At 33.8% G+C, this 20900-nt stretch overlaps 1 protein-coding gene across 1 annotated transcript in view; it reads right to left on the bottom strand.

Moving 5' to 3' along the window:
- Nucleotides 1–20900, bottom strand: part of LOC142344386 (uncharacterized) — a 57377-nt gene that overhangs the window by 6454 nt on the left and 30023 nt on the right. Inside the window, exons 8-9 of the mRNA XM_075395994.1 lie at nucleotides 3522–3646; nucleotides 2796–3052 (exon numbers count right to left, since the gene is read on the bottom strand). Of these exons, the coding sequence (XP_075252109.1) occupies nucleotides 2796–3052; nucleotides 3522–3646 (382 nt within the window). The remainder of the gene's footprint in view (nucleotides 1–2795; nucleotides 3053–3521; nucleotides 3647–20900) is intronic.

Raw genomic sequence — 20900 nt, 5'->3', positions numbered from 1 at the left:
ATGAATTTCCTAAAATTCTCTCAATAGAAACACTGTTTTACGATAAAAAACAATAATCTTTCAATTAACAAAATATGTTAAAACTTTTCACTGAATTTTAAAAAGTTATCACCAAAAGCAATTCAATTAGCAACAAAACGCAACCAAAAATACCAGAGGTGCACCAAAAGTTATTCTTATAGTAAATAAATTCAAAGTACAAAAAAACCCGCAAAACTCGGATTATTATGTTTTCTATTTTATAAAACAAAAATACCTCACGTCAAGAGAGGCATCCAAGTCAGGAATTATCAAGAAGGCTTCGAAATTTTTATTAATTTGGTAGAAAAAGCTCCGCTCAAAGAGCCAAAAATGAAATTATTGAAAAGTCAAAAATTGACAAAAAAAATTGAGAAATATGAGCCAATTTTGCATTTGAAACGCATTATTAAGCTCTCGGAAACATTGTGGTATCGATTTCAGATGGTTGCACATTCATGCCGCATCAATCAGAATTTATTTAAAAAAACAAGTTACAATTAAAAAAAAATTGGGCCAAATGGACGAAAACACGGCTAAAAACTTATCTATATGCACCAATCTCTCAAAAACTCTATTCAAAGTCATAAAGTCATTTACTGAACGCAGCGCATGAACAAAAAACATTTCTCGCTCAGAAAAAGTTAGTTCACACGGTAATTTATTCACTTCCACTATTAGGTCAAAACGCCGCCTGAACAAATAGTACTTCCGGTAAAAAAAAAACCTTAAGAAAACCAATACTCCTCTTCGAGTCGTAAAAAAGCCAAGAGAAGCGAAATAATAGCACCAGCTATCGCTGTGCGGCTATTAAAAAAGAAAAGTCAGTTTCAGAGTGAGGAAGTATTTTTAAAAGAGAAGTCACGTCTGACCAAAATATACTAACGCCGATGAACAAATATAGCTCCAAACTAAAAAAACTAAATAGAAAGGTTCAAGATAAAAAAACCCTCCTTCATAACATGAAGTTATGTCTCCTCAAAACAGTTTCGAAGAATCGCATACTTAGTACTATGGCTGAGGCTGCCAAAGAGCAGCTCAGCCACTTAAGGCCTTCCAGGCTTAAACTATCTACCCCGTTTGTAAAGACGAAAAGTTAAATGCACCAGAACAAAAGTCAGCCAAGCAAAAAATTGCATAAAAAAGATCGCAGGACTAATATAATAGTGAGAAATTTGTTAGAGCGCAATTAGGACCTTCAAAATAAGCAACAACTCAACATAGCCTCCGTTGACCCCCTTGAAGCACGCCTTGTTTGAATTCAATACAATTGGAAATTCAATGAGTGAAAGCAATCGCAAACCATTCTGTTGAAACAGAGATGTAAGTTAGAAACCAAACTGAAAGTCGTGGCATGTAAAGCAAAAAACGTGATCGAAAAGTAAAAGGAAATATAGCAGGACAAGTCCTGAAATACCATTCAGACAAGAATTAACTAAGGACTTCACAACAGTTCTCCAGCAAGATAACACTACGATATACAACAACGCACTAATCCTATATAAGCAAAAAGAAAGAGAAAATCTGAAGAATTTGAAAAAATTTTCTAAAAATACTTGACATCTTAAAAAAATTGAAATTAGAAATTTAGCAAAATACAGAATTTTTTGAAAATTAGAAGCACTAAGGCACGAAAAACACAAAACTACATGCAAAAATACTTAGTAACAGCATAGCACACAAGCATGAAGTCGTAAATCAACCATTAGCAGCTCTTCTAGGGAAACATACCCGGCAGATTGCCGGAAAATAGCCGCCGTTGATTCCAATAAGCATGATTGGGATTGAAATAACAGAAGATATTGAAAAAAAAAAAAGATTTTTTTACAAAAACATTTTTTAAGTCCGATTTATTTTGATGGCATTTCGTGGTTGAACATACTTCTGTTTTAGAGAGAGCGGCTACAGGGGCTACCATCAATAACAATAAGCATTACAGATGGTAAATAAGACTTATAGGAACGACGTTCAAATAGCGGGCATCTAAAATTGGGCTTTATGGGTTTATCCCGTTTCTATTTCTGACATCCATTTTTGTACTAACTGTGTTCATTTTGAATTGCTTTGCTGAGCAACTGATGTTCAAAATCACTTTTAGCAGGACGAGAGAAGAGAGAAACTAGCCTAGAGAAGTCAAAAAGATTTCACGCAAAATGTTGAAAAGGCGGCAAAATGAGGTAAAGCGATACATTTTTTTATTCGACGAAGTAAAAAAACATAGCAGGACAAGTCCTGACACACAATTCAAAGAATTTTCATTGACTAAACAGAAAACTAGACCAAGAACGGACTATGAACGGATTGGGAAAACCATTTCAAAAAAAATCCGATACAAAAAATCGAAAAAACTGTAAAAATCAAAGTGAAATTGCCGCATGTGAACAAAAAACCACTTGCGAGAAAGCGAATTTTTGTTCAAACAGCGTTCTCTCACTCTACTTTAAATTTAGAGCGAAAAAATTTCACGCCGCAAAACCACGGCGTGAAATTTTGTGAACGAAAATGTGTGAACAGAAAATGTGTGAACAGAAAATCATGAAAATATGTGAACAGATCTTTAAAAAAAAAGACAGCGCCCCAATACAATTCAAATTCTTTGAATTGTAAAAAAAAATAGGAGCGCTATAATAGCCGGCTGAGAAGATGAGGGCGGCTATTAATAAGCAACAGACCACAAGAAGAGCGCCAAAACGGACAGGAATGAAAAATCTTTGTCCAAAATATATCACAGACGTCTGTTGACAAGCTAAAATCAAATTTGATACCAGTTGATTTACCTGATCCAGCAGAAGCAGCACCAGTATGGCCTGGAGCAGAAATTGTCGGAATGCTACTTGAATTGTTGCTAATTGTCCCACTTCCACCAGCTGCTGTGCAACCCGATAAGCTGCTGGATGTTGTGCCAGAGCCAGAGGAAGATGAACTGGTGCCTGTTCCGCCACTCGTTGAAGAGTTCGATTCGATAGAGGTACCAGCACCCAAGTTTACACTTGTGTTTTCAAGTTCCTGAATCTGCTCTCGAATGAAATGAATCCTGCAAAAAAACCATCACAGTTTTATTGTTCTTGAATAACTTACAATCAACTTCATACACAATTTGACCAAATCTGGCAAACTGAAACTGAACACACAACGGCTACCATTTTTCTCTCAAATCAAAATCCGACATTCGCAGACAACAGTACCCAACAATAACCGATTTAAGAGCCAACTGATCAATAAGCAAACATGCTATGCACCTGATTAGAGCTCCGGGTGATCTAATTAGCACTAAGCGAAAAACCTGCACTAATATACGCACTATGACTCAAGTTTTCTGAAATTTTTCCGAGGGTTCAATTAGTTTTGTTTCAGATAAGCATTAGTATTTGATTTGAAGTGAATCAATATCAGTTCTAACTAAAAAGTTTAATTCAGAGAGCTTAATCCGATTACAATTTAAAAAGTGTTTGTCTGGGAATGTTCTGCCCAGACTGAAAAAACCTTTCTTGGCTGACACCAACCTGGCTTGTTGTAAGGTGGCCTGTATCTCATTTGCCCTCACCACTGATCGCAAGAACTTGAGATCTACTGCCGTTTGGAAGGTTTGCAGAGCGTGCTTGGACTCGTCCTGCATATTCTTCAGAACCTAAAGAGCAAACACCTCAAAACTGACATCCACGCAACAGTTATAATTTCCAACTTGGCTGCCAGACTTTAAGTCCAACCCTATTTTGCTATCTTTGCCAACGTCAAAATTACTCCTCATAACACATTGATTGCCGGGCATTTCATTGTTCCGACCCCTCTTGATGGGGGAGGAACTATAAACTCAAATGGGTTTTTTTTGTTCAGACAATTTTGGCCGATCGATATATTCATCGTAGAGAGTTGAGACTGGTATCATTAGAAAACTCGTCCAGCGTAGAACATGGAATTAAAAAGATTTTTTTGATTTTCGTTTTTTACAGGGAGTTATCGAGGTTTAAACTTTTGAGAAGAGTCATTTCCGTTAATTTTATTCACATTTTCCGGAATTTTTGACTAAAATTTTGTCAATTTGGCTAAAACTTGTTAAATTTTTTTAAGAAAGTGTTGTTGAATTTATTTGTAAAGACAAGAAAATGTTGTCGACTATTTTTATTTATTTTTTTTGTCTAAAATTCTGGCTAAATATTTCAAAATTCAAGAATTTCATCAAAAACCGCGAAAAATAAGTTCTATTAAAGCACTTTAAATTTGCAGGAACTACAAACCCGAACACCACTAACATAGTCTCTGTAGACTCAAAAAGGGGTCTAATTCTACTTCAACTTCCGTTGAGAGTGCTCTGTAATAAAAACTTTGCCGTTTTTTGCTAACTTTACTCGTTTATTATCAAAAACGCAGCATTTTTTCGGTTTTTTAACTAACAAATTATCTATATCTCTAACATTCAAAAAATTAAGTGCTCCTAATGGACGAAAAGCATTAGCAGGGCTAGTTTTGGACCAATATTGGACCCATAAAAAATCGGATTGCAATCAGTCGTTCTTCTTTTTTTAAAAAAATTCGATCTTTTTTTTTGTATTAATAAAAGAACAGAACAATTGAAATCAAAAATTACTGGTGATAGATCCAATTGGCTTTCTTTGCAGCTCCAAATGATTGCATCTAGGTTTTTTACTTGAAAGCTTATGGTCGTTTTGACTTTTGAAAATAATTGATTTTTAAATAATTAATGGCTTATTGAACATTGCCTATTTTTTTCTTCATTTTGTCAACCTGTAGCTTAGTGTCACCAAAGAAAGAATGCTTCTTCATTCTACTGATTTAAATTTAAATATCTGTTGCGGTTTTACGCCTTAAGTTATGGTTTTCTGGCTTTGATACTACTAGATTTCAGATTCTTTTTTTAATTTTTGGGTTTTTGCCATTTTTCACGTTTTCTATTTTTGTCACATTTTAACGTTATTGACAGTTCATATATCACATTATTGGCGCTCAAAATAAGGCATAATTTAACATATCAAAATCTTTGAAGATAAATATTATGGTTTTAACTCGTTCGACACCATTTCTAGAAAAATTTTCTGTCGTTTTTTTTTGTCTTTTTGATATGAAATTTCCAGTACAATGACCCGGTTTCACTGGAAGAATAGATGAGCCGATTTCCAGATATTACTAGATAGCTGATGGCTTTCATGATTTTGAAAACAATTGTTTTCCAAAAAAACTTTGGATTTTAACTTCGCAATTTTGTTCCATATTGTCTTTTTGTTACCTCTTCTCGTTAATTACAGGCCAAATATGACATTATTGGTTTCATGAGAAGGTGTCAAAAGAGCTTGGTGTCACAATATCTAATGTTTTTAAAGGATTCGTTATGATTTTATTGCCTTTGACCCAGGTTTTTAACAAAAAGAAAATTAATTTTTGATTTTTGTCATATTTGACGTTCTTATTGCAGACGTAAGACATATTCTGGATAATTACAGGTCTCAAGAGCTTCCTTTGGAAGAGCTTACTTAATTTTGCCTTTTTTTCTTTTTTGTCTACTTGTTACCTAGTTTCATTAATGAGAGGTCACATAATACATTATCGTGTTCGAAGAATGTACAATCGAACATACTTTGAGGGCCAAAGTAAGGCTTTACGGCTTCGAAAGCGTTTTCTGGAAAGTTTTATTTTGATTGATTTTTTGTTTGTTGTCTATTTGCTGTTCTTTTTAAAACCGCATAAAAAATAAATACCGAAAGTTCTTAATTCCCTTCTATAGAAGCATTGGTAATCGTAAACCTATGGGATATTTTAGTTGATTTCTTTTGGTTTTCATTACTTATAAATTAACTGTTTTAAAAAACTAAGCAAATTTTTCAACTTCACTGTTTTTGTTCTTTATTGTCTAATTGTTATCAAGCCTTTTTTATGGATTGTTCCCAAATCTTTTCTGGGGAATTACAAGTTATTTTTGTTTAAGTTCAGTTTTATCTGACAGTATTCTGACTTTGATATTAAGTTTTGTTTTTTAAAACGGACAAAGTTTTGATGTAATTAATGTTTGTTGTTGTTTGATTTTGCTGTTCATCTTGATGCGCTTTCTTAATATTGGCATATCTCATCAATCTAATGCATCATTTTTCCGACCCCGCTCAGCCAAAAATTGTAGTTGAGCGGGGTCGGAACCTTATGTGCAATCGCACATTACCGAGCCTCCTTGTTAGTTTTTAAGAATTAAACTTGTCGCCAATTGTTCAGCTGCTTACAAATGCGAATGGGAGCAACTTAGCTCACCCAAAAGTTAAGCGGCGAAATCACTCGAAAAATCAAATCACGCAAGCAAAAATTTTGCCAACTCCAACATTCTTTGTCCGAGAGCAACTGAAAACCAGATCTAATTTTGCAAAAAGAGACATGCCTACAATCGTTGCTAAAACTTCGTTTGGAAGTTATAAAGTAAAAGATAGCTATTAGCATAGAAAATATAGAAAAAAAGTAAAAGACAGACGTGACAGATTGCCAGAAAACAGCTGCAATAGCTTCGTAGAATGGTAGTCTCAAAATATCATTAAATTTTAAATACCATTAAAAGCAGCGAAATGGTCAAACGTGTTCCAAAAGATAGACAAGTAAGAGGCTTTAGGAGTTTTTTCTACTGAAGTATAAAGATCAACCTATTCATATATTTACGAGGCGATTTTGAAAATGTAAATATTTAACCAAACGTTTTTTTTTTGTGGTTATAACTATAAATTTACAATTTTGAAGATTAAAAAAAATAAACCGGTTTACCAACAAATTGCTGTGATGTCTGTAACTAATATAGATTTACCCATTGAAATTTCCTTATTATATAACCATCAATAGTAGTATGACTCTATTGGCTTTTAAATCATCCATTGCAAATTTAAACAAAAGTGGCCACGCTCGCAATACGCGACTTTACAGAGCATAAACTAACTTTATAAAAAGAACATGAAATTTGGATAAGAATTTCAATTACGTCTTCGAAAATAAGATACATGAAAGTCATTAACTACAACAGGTAAGGTTTGAAATATTCAAACAAGACCAAATAACAACTTTTATAACTATAACCAAGTGAACACGATACAGAACTCGAAAAAACGCAGGCAAAAAATTCACCAAATTTCATTGAAAAGCAAAGGATCTCAGTCAATGGCAATAAATACTAGCTGAAACGTTGAAAAGGATTCAGCGGTGCCTATCTGTAAAGCCTGAGATCTGTAATTACTGAGAAAAAGTAACAGGACAACGATGAAAACCGAAAACATACACGGCAGATTGCCGGAAAATAGCCGCCGTTGATTGCAATAAGCATGATTGGGATTGAAAGATATTGAAAAAAAATTTGTACAGAAACATTTTTTGTGTCCGATTTATTTTGATGGCATTTCGTAGTTGAACATACTTCTGTTTCTTAGAGAGAGGCTACAGGGGCTATTATCAATACCAATAAGCATTAGAGAGAGGTAACTAATACTTATAGGAACGACGTTCAAATAGCGGGTATCTAAAATTGGGCTTTATGGGTTTATCCCGTTTCTATTTCTGACTTCAATTTTTTATACTGACTCTGTTCATTTTTAAATTGCTTCGGTGAGCAACTGATGTTCAAAATCACTTTTAGCATAATGAGAGAAGAGAGAAACTAGCCTAAAGAAGTCAAAAAGATTTCACGCAAAATGTTGAAAAAGCGGCAAAATGAGCTGAAGCGAAACATTTTTTTTGTTCGACGAAATAAAAAACATAGCAGGACAAGTCCTGAAATACAATCCAAGTAATTGAATGAAAGACAGACCTAATGAAACAGACCAGCAGATCAATTGAACAATCCCAGCCAAAAAGACAAAATCTCAAAAGTTGAGAACCTAAAAGAATCAATCAAACTAACCAAAAAAAAACGATCATTGCTAAAAGCCTTGAAACTTTTAACTTAAAGGCCAGATATGACTCATTTCAAAATACTCATTAACTCACGCAAAAACCTTGAAAGAGATGAATCTGCCACTAAAAGTAGATAAACTGGACAAATATGACAAATGCATCAAGAAACTGAGAAAATTTAAAGAAAATTTCCAAATATAGGGCTATAAAAAGAAGGTCAAAACATTTTTTGACTCTGGATTTTTTTTTTCTAAACCGTCTACAGTTTTGTTAAAAAATATTCGTTGGCCAGTAAAGATAGTTAAACTCATAAATGACAAAAAATAATCGAAAAATTTGAAAACAATCAAAAATTTTTAAAGTGCAAGCTTTATTTAAAAAATTCCCTAGAATTGCAAAATTAAAAAATTGGAAACTATTTTATTGCCCCTAAAAACTATGTAGTAACATACTAGCAAACCCTATAGGAGGCTCCCTGGCCACTGAATAAAATTTTAAAAATTTAAAGAAAAAAATTGCAACTTTATCAAAAAATTGGTAAAAGATATTAAAATGTTTAATACCATTCCATGGCCAAAAAATATTTTCACTGAACTGTTAGCAAACCCTAGATGAGGTTTCTTGACCCCTGGGGCTGGAAAACTTGAATAATGACAATAAATGTTTGAAAAAAGCAAGAAAATTTGAAAACAAAACCAAGTTTGATTAAAAAAATATGGTAAAATTCATGAAGTTAAAATGTTTAAAACCACTTCATTACCACTAGAAACTATGCAATAACCTATTATTAAACCCCGGAGGAGCTTTTTTGACATCAAAGTCTGAAACAACTCAAAAAATGGCAAAAATGTTCCAACAATTTGAAAAAATTGATATAAATTACCGTGTTTATGTTTGGAGTAGCAATAGATATAGCGCTTAAAGTGGCCATAAAAAGCAATTAAGTCTTGCAAAGGACCTTTATCAACTTTAACAAACCTCAATTTCAGACTGGTCTAACAAAAAATCCAAAAAATGACGAAAAAGTGCTAAAAATTTCATTACTTTAGGCTCAAAAACTCCCAAAAATGACCTTTTAACCTTGAACTACGGCCTTCCCAGTAGCTTCACCAATCTGATTACTTGAGGGACTACTAAACGCGGGCCCCTAATGAAACTTGACGCCCGCTGAGCTTTACCTGTTTATCCCGTTTTGAAAGCTCAAAGTCATGATAACAGGTGTGAAAACATCTTACAAAAATAAACATACCCGGCAGATTGCCGGAAAATAGCCGCCGTTGATTCCAATAAGCATGATTGGGATTGAAATAACAGAAGATATTGAAAAAAAAAGATTTTTGCACAAAAACATTTTTTAAGTCCGATTTATTTTGATGGCATTTCGTAGTTGAACATAACGTACTTCTGTTTTTTAGAGAGAGGCTACAGGGGCTGCTATCAATACCAATAAGCATTAGAGATTGTAACTAAGACTTATAGGAACGACGTTCAAATAGCGGGCATCTAAAATTGGGCTTTATGGGTTTATCCCGTTTCTACTTCTGATTTCAATTTTTTATACTGACTCTGTTCATTTTGAATTGCTTTGCTGAGCAACTGCTGTTCAAAATCACTTTTAGCAGAATGAGAGAAGAGAGAAACTAGCCTAGAGAAGTCAAAAAGATTTCACGCAAAATGTTGAAAAAGCGGCAAAATGAGGTAAAGCGAAACATTTTTTTATTCGACGAAGTAAAAAACATAGCAGGACAAGTCCTGACGTACAATTCAAAGAATTTTCATTGACTAAACAGAAAACTAGACCTATAACGGACTATGAATGGTTTGGAAAAACCTTTTAGAAAAAAATCCGATCCAAAAAATCGAAAAAACAGTAAAAATCAAAGTGAAATTGCCGCATGTGAACAAAAAACCACTACCGATAAAGCGAATTTTTGTTCAAACACCGTATTCTCACTCTACTTTAAAATTAGAGCAAAAAAATTTCACGCCGCAAAACCACTCGCTTTTTCGCTCCATTACCTGTTTCGGCGTGACCAAAATCACTACTCCAATTTGACTTCAAAAATCATGAAAATGTGTGAACAGACCTTAAAAAAAAGACAGCGCCCCAATACAATTCAAATTCTTTGAATTGTAAAAAAAATAGGAGCGCTATAATAGCCGGCTGAGAAGATGAGGGCGGCTATTAAAAAAAAAGACAGAGCACCAATACAATCCAATTCTTGGATTGTAAAAAATAGGAGCGCTATAATAGCCGGCTGAGAAGATGAGGGCGGCTATTAATTACCGAAACACAAAAATCCTTTTGGTTTTGAAAACAAATGGTCACCAAGTAAATAAAACTATTAACCACCAGCTGCAACTAAGGAGAACTCAATTTTGTTTGATTAGAATGTCGATGAGATCTGTCTCCAATGGGACTAAGCGAAAGAGAACAATGAGCGAAACGGGCGAAATCAGTCTTGATAACAAATTGGGCCAATTAGACCTGTCACTAATCAGTCTATGAGACAGCACAGTAAAAGCAACTTCAAAAAGAATAATAGCATAAATGTTACATTTTATTAGGGTTCAGATTGCCAGAAAATAACCGCAACAGTTTCGTAGATCAGTCTAAGAGATAGTAAAAAAAATACCAAAAAAGAAACTTTTTCTTTTACGCTGAAATTTTACATTTTCATTAGGAATCTGTTTAGCTTATTGCTGCTTCCATTAGCTGCCCTCAAATTCCCTTCAATTAGAGTGACACGCACTCACTTGACCTTATCTCTTTGAACTGCAGTACAGAAAAGTCAATTTCAGAGTGAGGAAGCCGATTTTTGAGAGCGATGTAAGTCACGCGTGAGCAAAAACTTAATCACCTAAATGAACAAAAAACTCTCTCTAATAAGAGTGCAAAATGACGTAACACACGCAATTCAGTTGAAATTGCATGAACAAATGAAGAAAAAGCGGATTTGAAGTGATTGTCATATGGTCGTAACAAAAATCTTGACGAAACGAAAAAAAAGGCCAATAATAGCGTCCGCTATCACTTCGCGTCTATTAAAAAAAAACAATTTATTTTTCACCGTCAGAAAATGACGCCATTGAATCTGTCAATGAGGGATAATTAGACCAGTCGCTAAGAGACAAAGAGAGGCAAAACAGAAAAAAACTTGTAAACTAGACCATCTTTGAAACTTACCAAAAAGTCTCGGTGTCCTGAAAACTATTCAGCTACGATAATCTACGCAACCAGTCAAGTTCAAGCTACAACAACTGTACCGGCCTCCGGAACTCAAAAACACAAAAATGAGAAATTTTCAAAAAATCATTGCTAATTTAATTTATTTTCCCGATATCTATATCCTTATAACAAATTATTTCCTGATAAAACACACGAAACAACTAAGCTGCAGGTCAACAGAAACCGGCAGGTACACTGACATGAAAGTGGAAGAGTCAAAGACATAACTTAAGTAAACATAGCCGGCAGATTGCCGGAAAATAGCCGCGATAGAAGCTTATGGCCTTCCATGAATTGAAATAACTGAAGAAATAAGATAGACAGATCGACTTCCAGTCCTTTAATAGACCACTAGACTTTTTGGGTTAGATTTGGACTGTCAATTTTATGACAAATACGGTTTATAAGGAAACATAGCCGGCAGATTGCCGGAAAATAGCCGCGATAGACGCTTGTAGCCTACCATGAATTGAAACAACTAAAGAAATAAGATTGACAGATCGACCACCAGCTTTTTAATAGACCACTGGACTTTTTGGGTTAGATTCGGACTGTCATTTTTATGAGACAAATTTGCTCTACCAGGAAAAAGCCCTAATGGAGCTTTTTCAAAATTAATATTCGATATTAAAACTCAAGACCCTGTTACTCAGGAATTAGGGCAAATAAGTTTGACACTACTTAGATGCACAATATTGACCTTTAATTAGTAAATGTTCAAAAAATTTAAAGTTCCAAAAGTGAGTTCAGAAGTCATTTTTCTCAGTGAGGTAAGTCACGCAACTGGCCTAAAAGAGGAAATGACATCACGCACACAAATTTTAACTGCAAAACAGTAGAAGTCACTGAAGTCATTGAAAAAGTCAATTCCAAGAAGTCAGGTCGTAAGAATCATTGATGGAGACGATGAATTAAAACAATACGATGTCCACAATAATAGCCGCCATCGCTTCGCGACTATTAAAAAAGTAAACTTAAGCAAAAATTGTCGAAACCTTGCTAATATTCTTCAGGTTTCTGTCTTGAAAACCGTTTTTGGCATGTTAAACATCTTCCTATTAACAAAAAACGCAAGCATTAAAAGTTTCAGGGGCACCTAAGAAAGAGTAAAGCAGTCGAAAAATTGCAACCCACAAAATTTTATGGCTTCCTTAATTTCAGTCTGCAAAATTTATTTTATTATGGAATTTTATTAAACGAAAGAGTTCTTTCGACTTCAACTAAAGTCAATTGAATTCATCGAGTTCCTTTGATCGCAACTAAATTATATTAAATCTAACTCAAAGAGCAGAATTCATTTGTTGATTGAGGTAACTTACGTAATCACGCAAATCACCTTAAAACTAGCTAGTTATAGAGAGAGAGGGGGGAGGGGTAATGACGCCAAAATGATGTCAATATCATCAAACAAATAGCAACATGATATATAAACCCTAATTACAATACATCCTCAGAGACCATAAAGCTACTTTCGGGAAAAGAAATTGAAAAATTGTCAAATAATCAAAATTATATCGAATTCTTTGCGAAAACTTGCGCCAGAGTCGGTAAAGACTTGAAAAACCAACTCACATTCTGTAGAGTTTAAAAGCATATGCAATCGTTTATTTATATCACTGCGGGGTAAGATAACATTTAAACATTGACGAAAAAATGTTGGCCAGACAAAAATAACAAATTCTAACATAAATGAACATAAACGACAGATTGCCGGAAAATAGCCGCCATTGATTCCCAAAACTTGAAATAGCTACTAAAGAAAGCGAAAATTCAAAAAAAAAACAAAACATACCCGAAAGATTGCCGGAAAATAGCCGCCATTGATCCCCATAACCAAGAATGGGATTGAAAGAAAAAAAATTAATGAAAAAATTGATTTTTGTACACAAAAAACTCTAAAGTGCAATTTTGATGTCAATTTGGAGCTGAAAATACTTGTTTTGTAGAGAGACGACACAGGGGAAGGTACCAGTACCAATAAGCACTAGAAATGGTAACTAAGGACAAAGTTCGAATAACGGGCATCTAAAATTGGCTTAAATCTTATTTCGTTTTTCGATACTGACTCTGTTCATTTTGAATTGCTTTGCTGAGCAATCGCTGTCTAGAAACACTTTTGAGAGAGTGAAATGAGAGAAGAGTGAGATAAGAGTGAAACTAGCCTAGAGAAGTCAAAAAGATTTCACGTAAAATGTTGTTCAAGTCATTGAAAAAGTCAATTCCAAGAAGTCAGGTCGTATGAATCATTGATGGAGACGATGAATTAAAACAATACGATGTCCACAATAATAGCCGCCATCGCTTCGCGACTATTAAAAAAGTAAACTTAAGCAAAAATTGTCGAAACCTTGCTAATATTCTTCAGGTTTCTGTCTTGAAAACCGTTTTTGGCATGTTAAACATCTTCCTATTAACAAAAAACGCAAGCATTAAAAGTTTCAGGGGCACCTAAGAAAGAGTAAAGCAGTCGAAAAATTTCAACCCACAAAATTTTATGGCTTCCTTAATTTCAGTCTGCAAAATTTATTTTATTATGGAATTTAATTAAACGAAAGTTCTTTCGACTTCAACTAAAGTCAATTAAATTCATCGAGTTCCTCTGATCGCAACTAAATTATATTAAATTTAACTTTCAAAGAGCAGAATTCATTTGTTGATTGAGGTAACTTACGGAATCACGCAAAACACCTTAAAACTAGCTAGTTATAGAGAGAGAGAGAGGGGGGGGGGGGGTAATGACGGCAAAATGATGTCAATATCATCAAACAAATAGCAACATGATATATAAACCCTAATTACAATACATCCTCAGAGACCATAAAGCTACTTTCGGGAAAAGAAATTGAAAAATTGTCAAATAATCAAAATTATAATGAATTCTTTGCGAAAACTCGCGCCAGAGTCGGTAAAGACTTGAAAAACCAACTCACATTCTGTAGAGTTAAAAAGCATACGCAATCGTTTATTTATATCACTGCGGGGTAAAATAACATTTAAACATTGACGAAAAAATGTTGGCCAGACAAAAATAACAAATTCTAACATAAATGAACATAAACGACAGATTGTCGGAAAATAGCCGCCATTGATTCCCAAAACTTGAAATAGCTACTAAAGAAAGCGAAAGTTCAAAAAAAACATACTCGAAAGAATGCCGGAAAATAGCCGCCGTTGATCCCCATAACCAAGATTGGGATTGAAAGAAAAAAAATTAATGAAAAAATTGATTTTTGTACACAAAAAACTTTAAAGTGCAATTTTGATGTCATTTTGGAGCTGAACATACTCCTGTTTTGTAGAGAGACGACACAGGGGAAGGTACCAGTACCAATAAGCACTAGAAATGGTAACTAAGGACAAAGTTCGAATAACGGGCATCTAGAATTGGCTTAAATCTTATTTCGTTTTCCGATACTGACTCTGTTCATTTTGAATTGCTTTGCTGAGCAATCGCTGTCTAGAAACACTTTTGAGAGAGTGAAATGAGAGAAGAGTGAGATAAGAGTGAAACTAGCCTAGAGAAGTCAAAAAGATTTCACGTAAAATGTTGAACAAGCTGTGAACTAAGGTAAAGCAAGTTTTCAACTTATTTCATTTTTTATGAAAAGACGCGATCAACATCAAAAATCCACTGCTATGAATTAAAACTGCCAACTATATTTTTCTATTTCTCGTTAGCAACCGGTCATTCAATGTCGATGAGCCCTCTCACTATAAATATCAAATACTTAGACAAAAATAACCAAAAATCGCAATAGAACTCGCTGAAACTTGTTGAAAACACTTAGTATAAAAGTCACAGAACGCAACCACTATTGAGAAATACAATTACATCAATTATTTGATACCTCAAAACCGCAGTTGAGACCTGTTACCATTGAGATTAAGTGATAAAACACCAATAAGCATAAAAAACTATAAAAAAGTGTTTTTTTTCAAAAAACGAACAAGCGTAGAAGTCAAAAAAAACAAAAGCTATGAGCTGAAATGAGCTGCTTTAATTGAAGCCTTTTAAGCAACCAGTGAGACCTGATTTCAGATTCAATGATAAGACATCAAAAAGTACAATAAATACTAGCAGAACTCGAAAATTGTCACTGATGATACTAAGAGATAAGACAACAGATAATTTAAAAAAACTATATCAAAAAGTGACAAAGTCATAAATAATTTTAGCTGCCCCTTAATGAATTCAAGCAAAGGCAAATAGGCAGAATTTGAACACATATGTACCGTCTTAAAAGCACTCAAGGAGAAGAAAGTCTGAAAACAGGAGTCAAATTGACGCACCTGAACAAAAATCCATCTCAAAAACCGCAAAATTGTTCAAACACCAATTTCTCACACCACTCTAAATTTATTTTGAAAAAAGTCACGCCTTAAACCATCTCGATTTTTCAAACCCTTTACTATTTTAGTGTGATCAAAATCACCACTCTAATTTGATTTCTCACTGACGTGAAAAAGGCCAGAAAAGCGTGAACAGATCTTTAAAAAATAGACAGCGCATCAATACAATTCAAATTCTTTGAATTGTAAAAATAGAAGCGCTGTAAAAGTAGCGCTATAATAAGCTGGCCATAATAGATGGTGAAAACCCTAAAAACGAGAAACGGCAAAAAGGGGACTAAAATGGAAAACGAGAAAAACCTAAAATTGCCTCGAAAAGAAAAGCAACAGCTTAAAATGTTCAAGCGTTCTCCCATACTAGTTTAAAGCACCTGTTTTCTGTCATGAACAAAAACACCTCTTCTCTCTGCTCTTTTAATTCAACAGCAAATAAATCAACTTTAGTTTGTGCAAGAGGCGTTGACTTTAACATTCTTGTTTATTAATAAATCGGGACGACAAACTAAAAAATTCCGGTAACAGCTCGCAATCACCTTTGTTGAAAAAGATGCCTTTCAAATAACTAATATCTTCTGGCAGAATGCATCAAAAATTACCATAAAACAATTTTAAAAAATGAGTAAATTTCGATTACATTTCATATAGCACAAAAACAAATTGTTTTAAGCAATCGAGATATAGAATTTGCTCGTGCAATCCTAGACAACCCGTAGTCAGCTCACAAAGATTTCATAAACTTTTGATAAAAAAATCCAACTGCAATTTTTTTTTCAAATTTCATTTTTTTTCACATTTCATAGAACAAAATTAGTTTGTAGCAAACAATCGATTCAATTCGTAATAGAAAAAATTAGGCTTCAAATGAGCTGCCAATAAAAGTATTAAAATAATACAAGCATACCAAAATCACTAAAATAGTTTTAGAAAAAGGCATAACTGTTGAGAAACCTCGAAATTATCGTACAAGTTGTTACTAAAGAGCTTCAAAAAGCCTTAAAAACAACCTAAATATTGTAACTTCAGTCTACAATAACAAATTAGACAACACAAAAAATAAAAGAAAAAACACCTAGCCTTTACAAAAAAACTGCTCAACCCGCAAAAACTTTTTGCACCAACTATCTCGCTTTGATTCAAAAAAGGTATGAACGAGAAAACCACTAATTTCTCTGCTCTTTGGAATATTAATTTGATTAATTCATAAAAAAACATTAACCAAAATTCATAAAAGAATAATAACCTAAAAATGAACTCAAACTGCCAACTATATTGCTCTATTTCTCGTTAGCAACCGATCATTAAATGTCAGTGCCCTCTCACTAATAATACTAAATAATAAGACAAATAACCAAAAATTGCAATAGAACTCGCTGAAACTTTTTGAAAACACTTAAAATAAGAGTCACAGAACGCAACCACTACAGAGAAATACAATTACATCAATTATTTGATACCTCAAAACCGCAGTTGAGACCTGTCATTGAGATTAAGTGATAAAACACCAATAAGCACAAAAAACTAAAATAAAAAAGTGTTTTTTTTTTCAAAAAACGAACAAGCGTATAAGTCACAAAAAACAAGCTATGATCTGAAATGAACTGCTTTAATTGAAGCCTTTTAAGCAACCAGTGAGATCTGATTTCAGATTAAATGATAAGACATCAAAAAGTACAATAAATACTTGCAAAACTCGATAAATCAATCACAATTTTTGACAAAAAGTAGTGTCAAAGTAAAAAAAAACCACTAACTATTAACTCGATCCATTAATTAGATTCTTTTATTCCTCAATAGCAACCAATCAGAATTGTCACTGATGATACTAAGAGATAAGACAACAGATAATTTTAAAAAATTATATCAAATAGTGACAAAGTCATAAACAGTTTTAGCTGCCCCTTAATGAATTCAAGCAAAAGCAAATAGGCATAATTAGAACACATATGTACCCTCTTAAAAGCACTCAAGGAGAGGAAAGTCTGAAAACAGAAGTCAAATTGACGCACCTGAAAAAAGAATCCATTTCAAAAACCGCAAAACTGTTCAAACACCAATTTCTCACACCACTCTAAATTTACTTTGAAAAAAGTCACGCCTTAAACCATCTCGATTTTTCACCCCCTTTACTATTTTAGTGTGATCAAAATCACCACTCTAATTTGACTTCTCACTGACGTGAAAAAGGTGAGAAAAGCGTGAACAGATCTTTAAGAAAAGACAGCGCATCAATACAATTCAAATTATTTGAATTGAAAAAATGAAGCGCTGTAATAGTAGCGCTATAATAGAACCGCTATAATAAGCTGGCTATAATAGATGGTGAAAACTCGAAAAAGGAAAAACGGCAAAAAAAAGAAACCAAAATGGAAAACGACAAAAACCTAAAATTGCCTCTAAAAGAAAAGCAACAGCTTGAAATGTTCAAGCGTTCTCTCATACTAGGTTAAAACACCCGTTTTCTCTCATGAATAAAAACACCTCTTCTCGCTGCTCTTTTAATTCAACAGCAAATAAATCACAACTTTAGTGTGTGCAAGAGGCGTTGACTTTAACATTCTTTAACAAAAAAAAACTGCTCAACCCGCAAAAAATTTTTGCACCAACATATCTCGCTTTATTCAAGAAAAGGTATGAACGAGAAAACCACTCATTTCTCTGCTCTTCCAGATATTAATTAGATTAATTCATAAAAAATAATAACCAAAATTCATAAAAGAACAATAACCTAAAAGTGAATTGACCTAAGGAAATCAGGTAAATTCTATTGCATTTTCATAAAAACAATTGCAAATAAAAATTTTAACAAATTTTTCATCTCATCACATAACAGAACTGCTTTATAACGAAATAAACCGTCACTCAATTTGTATTGGTAAAATCTATGAGCGGTAGGCTTCAATTCATTTATTAATAAACACAATTGCACTTAGCCAAAAATAGCTTAAAAAACCGGTAAAATAGGTGAAAAACCTCTCAATTAGCATAGAAGTCTCGCTCAATAACAAAGCTTCAAAACCCAATCAAAACATCTTAGCCGTTATTATATCTGTAGTTTATAACAAAAGCAGATTATCGGAATAGCTGTGAAATAGAATTACCTGCCTTAAAATAGAGATAGAAACCGACACATAATATAAGTTGAAAAAGTTATCGCCGCCGCCCAAAAAGCTCTAAGAAAACATTTATCGATAAATTACTAAAGCTTGCTAGGAGTCATTCCACAAAAACCTTTTTATTAGGGACATTTACTGCACATATGAGTTTCTTTGACCCTAAACTAATTCAAAAAAATTAAGACTTAAAGTGCGAAAGTATTTTTATTGAGCGAAGTAAGTCAATTATGATCAAAATTTGATCACCTAAATGACCAAAGAACTTTTGCTCGGTTATTCTGGTAATATGACTTTTCAGCTTTGCTGTATATATATATATATATGTAAACGAAAAAATAGCGTCAGACAAAACAAAAAAAACCACGAACACCGCAATATAGCTACGCACAGCATACAGCTACAAAAAACTTTTGGAAAACAAAAACTTAAAACAAGAAACAACTTTAAAAAGCTTCACAAACAAGAAAATTTGCTCGCTTACAAATCCGCTCCCTCACTTCGTAAAATTGTTTACACCTAGATTTCTCACTCTAGGAACAGAATAGGCACACTGTTAAAAAAATACGCTAACAATTATAAAGGAGAAAATGCATCAGAAAACACCTAATAGGAAACCAAAGTGGTCAAAAGGTCTAGGATACAGCATAGTTTAACCATTTTGGTAACAAAGATCCAGGATTAAAAAATACTTCGAAAAATCTTCGCACTTGGACTGAAAATTCTCGCTCGCTTACCTTCTCAACCTACTTTTCTCGCTGCCTCAAAAATGCGGAAAAAACAAAAATTTTAACAACAATTTTGTTCACCAGTTGGACCTAAGCATATTATTCTCACGCTTTTCATTTCAGGTTTTAAATACACTCCAACAAAATTACCAATAAAAAAACGCTCCGCCAACACTACTGTCTTCGAGTCGTAAAAAACAAAAATAGCTGGCAGATTGCAAGAAAATAGCCGCAACAGCTTTGTAGATCTGCAGTCTAAAAAACAGTAAAAAGGACAGACCAAAAAAATTAGTCTTTTCATCGAAGGCTGAAATGTTATATTTTGATTACGAATCTGTATGTTATTGCTGCCTCTATTAGCTGCTCTCTAATAACCTTCAATTCGAGTGACACACACCCATTTGACTTTATCTCATTGAATTAAAGTAAATAAAAGTCAATTTCAAAGAAAGGAAGTCATTTTCGTGAGTGAGTAAGTCAAGTGTGACCAAAAATTCAATGGCGCAAATGAACAAAAAAACTCGCTCCACTAAGAGCGAAAAATGAAGCACGCACGCACCTCAGTTGAAATTGCATGAACGAATAAACAAAAAGCAGATTCGAAGTGGTTGAGACGTCATATGGTCGTAACAAACATATTGACGACGAAATAAAACATAGCAGGACAAGTCCTGACGTACAATTCAAAGAATTTTCATTGACTAAACAAACAACTAGACCTAGGACGGACTATGAGTGAATTGGAAAAACCATTTCTAAAAAAAATCAAATAAAAAAATAAAAAAAACCAAATCAATGTTAAAATGCCGCATGTGAACAAAAAACCACTAGCTAGAAATGGAAATTTGGTTCAAACAAAAAACTAGGCCTAGAATGAATTACGATTGGATCGGGCAAACCATTTAGAAAATAATTTGATCCAAAACGAAAAAAAAAACGTTAAGATCAAAGTGAAATTGCCGCATGTGAACAAAAAACCACTAGCGAGAAAGCGAATTTTTGATCAAACACCGTTTTCTTACTCTACTTTAAATTTAGAGCGAAAAAATTTCACGCCGCAAAACCACTCGCTTTTTCGCTCCACTTCCTGTTTCGGCGTGACCAAAATCACTACTCCAATTTGACTTCAAAAATCATGAAAATGTGTGAACAGATCTCAAAAAAAGACAGCGCCCCAATACAATTCAAGTTCTTTGAATTGTAAAAAACCAAGAGAAGGCCAATAATAACCCCAGCTATCGCTGTGCGGCTATTAAAAAACAACAGGGGCTCTTCGAGTTGAAAATAGATCAAGACGATTCCCCTTCCGGCTGTAAAAAGACAGCGCCCCAATACAGTTCAAATTCTTTGAATTGCAAAAACCAAGATTACCACAAAACAGCTTTGCTCAATCTTAGAGCTACGATTCATTCAAAATACATGTTTCATCAATTACAACTAGATCAACTCCTCGAGTTAAGGAAAGAGACGAAACTGGCAGAAGCAGTCAATATTGTTGACTGGATTTGTAGACATGCAGTCTTAAAAAGAGATTGTCGCAGACGTAAACAATTCGATGGACTTGCCTTCCACGAACCTTTACCAAGAGTGTTTAAGTAC

The sequence above is a fragment of the Convolutriloba macropyga genome, chromosome 8 (genome assembly GCF_964194025.1).
Source record: "Convolutriloba macropyga chromosome 8, txConMacr16.3, whole genome shotgun sequence".
NCBI lineage: Eukaryota > Metazoa > Xenacoelomorpha > Acoela > Convolutidae > Convolutriloba > Convolutriloba macropyga.
Note: the sequence above shows the minus strand (reverse complement) of the source record. Positions and strands in the feature narration are given on the sequence as shown.